Source organism: Hypomesus transpacificus, chromosome 13 (genome assembly GCF_021917145.1).
Source record: "Hypomesus transpacificus isolate Combined female chromosome 13, fHypTra1, whole genome shotgun sequence".
Taxonomy (NCBI): domain Eukaryota; kingdom Metazoa; phylum Chordata; class Actinopteri; order Osmeriformes; family Osmeridae; genus Hypomesus; species Hypomesus transpacificus.
This window is the reverse complement of record NC_061072.1, coordinates 5,311,290-5,318,192: the sequence shown is the minus strand read 5'-3', so window position 1 is coordinate 5,318,192 and position 6,903 is coordinate 5,311,290. Positions and strand designations below refer to the sequence as shown.

At 48.4% G+C, this 6,903-nt stretch overlaps 1 protein-coding gene across 1 annotated transcript in view; it reads left to right on the top strand.

The window, feature by feature from the left end:
• Nucleotides 1-183: 183 nt before the first annotated feature.
• The window catches only part of grin2cb (glutamate receptor, ionotropic, N-methyl D-aspartate 2Cb), a 47,462-nt gene continuing 40,742 nt past the window's right edge, over nucleotides 184-6,903 (top strand). Inside the window, exons 1-3 of the mRNA XM_047032867.1 lie at nucleotides 184-707; nucleotides 5,044-5,398; nucleotides 5,578-5,676. Of these exons, the coding sequence (XP_046888823.1) occupies nucleotides 5,060-5,398; nucleotides 5,578-5,676 (438 nt within the window). The 5' untranslated portion in view covers nucleotides 184-707; nucleotides 5,044-5,059. The remainder of the gene's footprint in view (nucleotides 708-5,043; nucleotides 5,399-5,577; nucleotides 5,677-6,903) is intronic.

The window sequence follows — 6,903 nt, the reverse complement described above, 5'->3', positions numbered from 1 at the left end:
TGGAGAAACTTCAACAGCAGGATGACGACTGGTCTGACCTATGCTCTCCCTCCCCTGGTCCTCTCCTTCGTTCTTGTCTGTCAGCTTTCAGGGTGCTGGGACACTGACCAAGTGAGACAGAGAAATAAACTGTGACTCTACTCTGCCAAAACACACATACTTACTCACACACACACGCGCGCACACACACACACAGATACACACACACAGACACCACACACAGCTGGCTGCTCATCTGAGTTTTCACACCTTCCGTCTGCGCAGGGGTGTGTGGACAGCCCTCTCCTCCTCCTGTCAGCCCTCGCCCCTCGCTCTCTCAACTTTCCTCTCCAAATCTCGGCTTCTCATTCTCACTGTCCTCACCTCAGCCACGCACACGGAATGACGTGCACATACACATACACACACAGGTGCATTCTTACACACACAAACGCAATGTCCTTATGCTTGCACAGTTCTGTGGTTTTCATTTTAAGAGCATGCAAGCCATCACTTCAACAATACACACATGTACACAAGCAAACAAGCACACACACTTGCGAGAATGCTCTCTTGGTCACCAGATCATTCCTACAAGTGCTGTAACAGGAGGTAGGGTGGTAGGACACCAACAGAAGGAGAGATTCAACAGTGAAACACGAAGTGAGGACGAACACCAGGAGGATGAAACGCAGAGAGCTACAGTTGAACAAAGACAGTCGGCACAGGTAACATAGTCTTTCTAACCTTAATACAGTCTCTTTCTCTCTCTCTCTCTCTCTCTCTCTCTCTCTCTCTCTCTCTCTCTCTCTCTCTCTCTCTCTCTCTCTCTCTGTCCTCTCTGTCTCTCTCTCTCTCTCTCACTCTTTCTGTCTCTCTCTGTCTCCTTGTCTCTCTCTCTTTTTCTCTGCCCCAAACCCTCATTCTCTCTTTCTTCCTCTCTCTCTTTCTCCCTTTATATTTTCTTTCTTCTCTATCTTATTTCTCCTTGTTCCCTCCCTTTTCCCTCTTTTCTTGTCTCTCTACGTACTGTGAGCTTGGAGTCACTGAGAGTGTGTGTGTGTTACTGGTTAAACCTGGCGGCAGCGTAGTTGTGGAGGGATAGATTCCTGGAGAGATTGCTTTCTGGTGTTTACAGGGGAAAGCTTATTGCAACTTACTGTCCTGTTTTTTAGTATTTTAACAGTTTTCCGCATGTGTCTGCTTCTGGGGGTCAGTTTGTTTAGGTCCATGAGAGTTTTGTAATTTGTGTTAAGTGTGGAGTATGTATGTTCTGGGCATGTATGTGTGTTTGTGTGTGTTTGTGCGTGGGTCTACGTGTGTATGTGTGTCTGTGTGTGTTTGAGTGTGTGTGAGTGTTGTCTGTGTGTGTGTGTTTGTGCCCCTGTATGTCTGTGGGTGTGTGTGTGTGTGTGTCTGCACGTTTTGATGGGTGTGTTTTAGTGTTTGGGGTAAACAATCATATCATCATCACACTTGATATGCCCAACAATGTACCATTCAAGTTTACAAGTCCAATCATGCCACTGACTGTCGAATACTTTACCACAAGTCTGGAAGGAAGGGATGAAGGAGGAGGAGGGAGAGATGAGTTGACAATGTCAGAGTACGAGTCGTGATTCCCTTAAACTGACGTGTTGATGGATCTCCAGTAATCTTCATGAGCAAGATCCTCCACAGCCATGTTGAGTTCTGCTGGAGGTGTTCAGCAGAACTGGTCCCCGGGGGAACGACAGCCTCAGACACTCAGAGACACATGGTCCCAGCATGTAGGGTATACTGTATGTATCTGTCTGATAAAAACTGAGGGTGTGTATGCACGCGCCTGTGTGTACGCCTGTGTGTGCTTGGTTGAAATATGTGTGTGGCTGTGTGTGTGGCTGAGTGTGTGTGTGTGGCTGTGTGTGTGTGTTTGGCTGAGTGTGTATGTATGTGTGGCTGTGTGTGTGTGTGTGTGGCTGTGTGTGGGTGTGTGGCTGAGTGTGTGTGTGTGGCTGAGTGTGTGGCTGTGTGTGGCTGTGTGTGTGTGGCTGTGTGTGTGGCTGTGTGTGTGGCTGTGTGTGTGTGTGTGTGTGGCTGTGTGTGTGTGGCTATGTGTGTGGCTGTGTGTGGCTGTGTGTGTGTGGCTGTGTGTGGCTGTGTGTGTGTGTGGGCTGTGTGTGTGTGTGGCTGTGTGTGTGGCTGTGTGTGTGTGGCTGAGTGTGTGTGTGTGTGTGTGGGGCTGTGTGTGTGTGTGTGGCTGTGTGTGTGGCTGTTTGTGTGCGTGTGTGCGTGGCTATGTGTGTGTGGCTGTGTGGCTGTACGCTGACGCAGGTAAAGCCCAAGACAAGAATCTTTATCCCTCATTACGGAGCCTTCGCCATCTGGACCCACTCACTTCCATGGCAATACTGAAAAAGATTCTAACACAAAGGCCTGGGTGGACACAGATGTCCACACATACGATGCAAACACTTGTGTTGTAGAGACCTTCTATGGAGAATGCTTCAGCATAATTGATTTGGAGCGTCGGAGTGTGGGAATGTTTTTATGACGTGATTATAAACTCAGAGTCAGATGGTAGTCTCATAAACCCTTTTACAAAACTCCTTTAAAGTGCTCCTAACCTGGCTCATTCAGACCAGTCTCAGCGCTGTTGTAATGCTATGTTCAGCATGTCTTTGACTCTGGTTTTTATCTCCTGGTCGACTGCTTATAATCCTAGTCTTGGACAATGTAAGGCTCCTAATCTGTAGCCAGCGTGTACAAACACACACACACACACATCATCTGAGGTACATTACCTAGACTTCCATTGAGATTACAGTGTTACCATATTTAAACTGCTTTCCACTTCTCAAATCAGCCTCTAATCTCTAGTTTCTTTAGCCTAATTTGCTACTTTTCTCATTCCCCTCTTCTTCCCTCCCCAACTCCATTCACTCTCTCCTCCCTCCTCCTCCATCCCCTCTCTCCTCCCTCCTCCTCCATCCACTCTCTCCTCCCTCCTCCTCCATTCCCTCTCTCTTCCCTCCTCCTCCAGCCCCTCTCTCCTCCCCTCCTCCTCCATCCCTTCTCTCCTCCCTCCTCCTCAATCCCCTCTCTCCTCCATCCCTTCTCTCCTCCTCCATCCCCTCTCTCCATCCCTTCTCTCCTCCTCCATCCCTTCTCTCCTCCCCTCCTCCTCCATCCCTTCTCTCCTCCCTCCTCCTCCATCCAATCTTTCCTTTCTTCACCTCCATCCACTCTCTCCTTCTTCCTCCTCAATTCCCCCTCTCTCTTCCCTCCTCCATCCCCTCTCTCCTTCCTCCTCCATTCCCCCTCTCTCATTCCTCCACCTCTTCTTCTCTCGGAGGTGTATTGTTTCTTCTTCACTCTACTGACGTCACCTTCTCACACCGACTACGACCCCTCAGCAGCTCCCCTCAAACTGGCTTCTACTCATAATCAACCTGTGAGCTGAATTTGTGACAGGTTCAGCATAATTTACATGCCTGTAGATAACCATGTAGAAAAAACATGTTGGTTGGTAGACAGAGGGATGAGGTGGTCCTTAATGACTTTCTCTGAAGGATCAATAATATGGTCTACATCACACCAGTCATCCCCTTTGATCCATACAGCCTCTCGCCAGTTCAAACCTGGACTGTAGTGAGAGCATGGTTCTGCAGCTGCGGGCTCAGCTGGGTGTCTGAGAGGAGAGGAGGAGCCAGCCATGTTTGATGCCAGAGATGAGAACATGCAGTCAGGAGGGCTGGTGGTCCTGTACAGAAAGATGTGTCTGATGATCACAGATCAGACACAGATCAACCACCTGGTCACTACAGAACATCTAACAGCCACAGAATGTGTACCTGGAAGACGACACCTTCCAGTCACATGAAAGCCTCATCAAAGCTCACCCTTCATTAAAGCCCTCCTGTTTGATACTCACTGTCCCTAATGAGGGATTATTAGGGGACGTTTATAAGTATTGAAAAGAGAAACGATATTTTAGATATAAAGACTAGATATCTAGCAGTCAACATCTCAGAGCTGCTTCCAACTCCTCAGTATGTCCTGACTATGGTTAGCTTGTCTCTCCTGTGTGTCTGGTTAGGTTGCCTCTTCTGTGTGTGCCTTGTTAGCTTGACTATCCTGTGCGTGTCTAGTTAGTTAGTCTGATTAGCTTGTCTCTCATGTGTGTGTCTGGTTAGCTTGTCTCTCCTGTGTGTGTCTGGTTAGCTTGTCTCTCCTTTGTGTGTCTGGTTAGCTTGTCTCTCCTGTGTGTGTTTAGTTAGTTTGTCTGGTTAGCTTGTCTCTCCTGTGTGTCTGGTTATTTTGTCTCTCCTGTGTGTGTCTGGTTAGCTTGTCTCTCCTGTGTGTGTCTGGTTAGCTTGTCTCTTCTGTGTGTGTCTGGTTAGCTTGTCTCTCTTGTGTGTGTCTGGTTAGCTTGTCTCTCTTGTGTGTGTCTGGTTAGCTTGTCTCTCCTGTGTGTGTCTGGTTAGCTTGTCTCTCTTGTGTGTGTATAGTTAGTTTGTCTCTCTTGTGTGTGTCTGGTTAGCTTGTCTCTCTTGTGTGTATCTGGTTAGCTTGTCTCTCTTGTGTGTGTGTGGTTAGCTTGTCTCTCTTGTGTGTGTCTGGTTAGCTTGTCTCTCTTGTGTGTGTCTGGTAAGCTTGTCTCTCTTGTGTGTGTCTGGTTAGCTTGTCTCTGTTGTGTGTGTCTAGTTAGTTTGTATGGTTAGCTTGTCTCTCCTGTGTGTGTCTAGTTAGCTTGTCTCTCCTGTGTGTGTCAGGTTAGCTTGTCTCTCCTGTGTGTGTGCACATTTTTGAGTCATTGTGTGTGAGCTGAGGGTGAGTTGAGTAGAGGTGATTACATTCATGACCGGTGTAAGGATTATAGTATATATGGGATTAAGCACACACACACACACACACAGAATCAAACACACACATTAAGTTATAAATACCTTTAGAGGAAAGCTGCCTTGCATGTGAGACTAGCTGAACAAAGTGGAGGGAAAACTAACCTTTTTTTCTCCCTCTCTCCCTCCCACCCTACTTCCTCCCTCTCTCCATAACTCCCTCATCCAACAATCTTTACAGGAAGTAGGGGGCTGACATGGCCACACGTCTGGGACAGTCTCTTCACCCTCCTCTTCTCTTCCTCCTCCTCCTCCTCCTCTCATCCCCGTCCTGTCTGCGGGCCCGCCCCCTGACCCTCCACCCCTCCATCAATGTGGCGGTGGTTTTCAGTGGCTCCACCTACCAGAGTGAGGTCAGAGGTCGGGTGAGCCAAGAGAACTTCTCTGACCTGCCCCTGGAGGTCAACCCTGTCACCGTGCTCGTCAACGACACCAACCCCCGCGACCTCCTCACGCGCCTCTGTGAGACCATGGCGACGGAGCGGCTGCACGGCGTGGTGTTTGAGGACGACGTGGGCTCGGGGGCGGGGCCTCAGGTAACACACAGCCAGGGTCCATAGCAGGTGTCACAAGAGAGGATTCTCCTCTGGGCTGTTTTAGACTACAGATGACTTCTGCAGGCTTACTGCTTTGACTCCTTTGCTCTGTGTGGTGGGTTACATAGGGTGGGTGCATGCCATGTGTGACATGCTGATAAAGGTGTGTTCTCTCTCAGGTGGCAGAGGTGGCGCAGATCTTGGACTTTCTGTCCACTCAGACGGCCCTGCCCATTGTGGGCGTCAGTGGAGGCTCCGCCGTGGTGATACCTCACAAGGTATGCTCTCTCCTGTAGTGATACCTCACAAGGTATGCTCTCTCCTGTAGTGATACCTCACAAGGTATGCTCTCTCCTGTAGTGATACCTCACAAGGTACGCTTTCTCCTGTAGTGATACGTCACAAGGTATGCTCTCTCCTGTAGTGATACCTCACAAGGTATGCTCTCTCCTGTAGTGATACCTCACAAGGTATGCTCTCTCCTGTAGTGATACCTCACAAGGTATGCTCTCTCCTGTAGTGATATCTCACAAGGTATGCTCTCTCCTGTAGTGATACCTCACAAGGTATGCTCTCTCCTGTAGTGATACCTCACAAGGTACGCTCTCTCCTGTAGTGATACGTCACAAGATATGCTCTCTCCTGTAACGATACCTCATTAAAGGTACGCTCTCTCCTGTAGTGATACCTCATAAGGCACGATCTCTCCTGTAGTGAAACACAGCAGATTTGTCAGATGATTTATAAGGGTGCAGAAACCAGTCACAATCTGATTGGCTTTCTCAAAGCCCTTAACAATGGAAAGCCAATGAAAGGAAAGCCAGCCTGATGGTTCCCATAAAGATGAATGAAGGCATTGTGGGTTCCAATGTATGGTATATCCTAAAGCTAACATTTAGATTTCTCAGGTAGAACTCAAAGGTCCTTTGGCAGGCATAACTCAAGTAGGAAACCTGGGTAGTGAGTGCAGAGATGTGAGTGCAGCGCAGCCAGTCGGGGAAAGTTCTGCTGAGAAACCAACAGATGGAAATCACAAGAGCAGAAAGGCTTCAACTAATCCTTCCTGTACGCTTGAAAACATTTGAATTGAATGATTTACAATGTATCCCTCTAAAGAGTGGAGATGGAGAGCACTGAGCTGTTTATTTAGCACCTAACAAGGTCAGGTGATGGATGTGATCAGGTCTTTTTCTGGAATTGAGAGTGACTCTCCACACCTCATCCCTCCCTCTCTGTAGAGGATGTGATGTGGTAACTCCCTTCATCAACACCCTGTATTTATAGCTGGAGCCGGCAGAAAGCTCTCTCTATCAAACACGTGTGTACAGTACAGTACACACGCATGCACGCACACACACAAACACAGACAATCACATGCACATACACACACAGACAGACAGACACACATGCAGTCACACAGACACACACTTTCACACATGTTCTCAGGGTAGACTTCTGAATGATCAGGTAGTGGTGGGTTGGGTAGTGTAGCATATGCTTACACG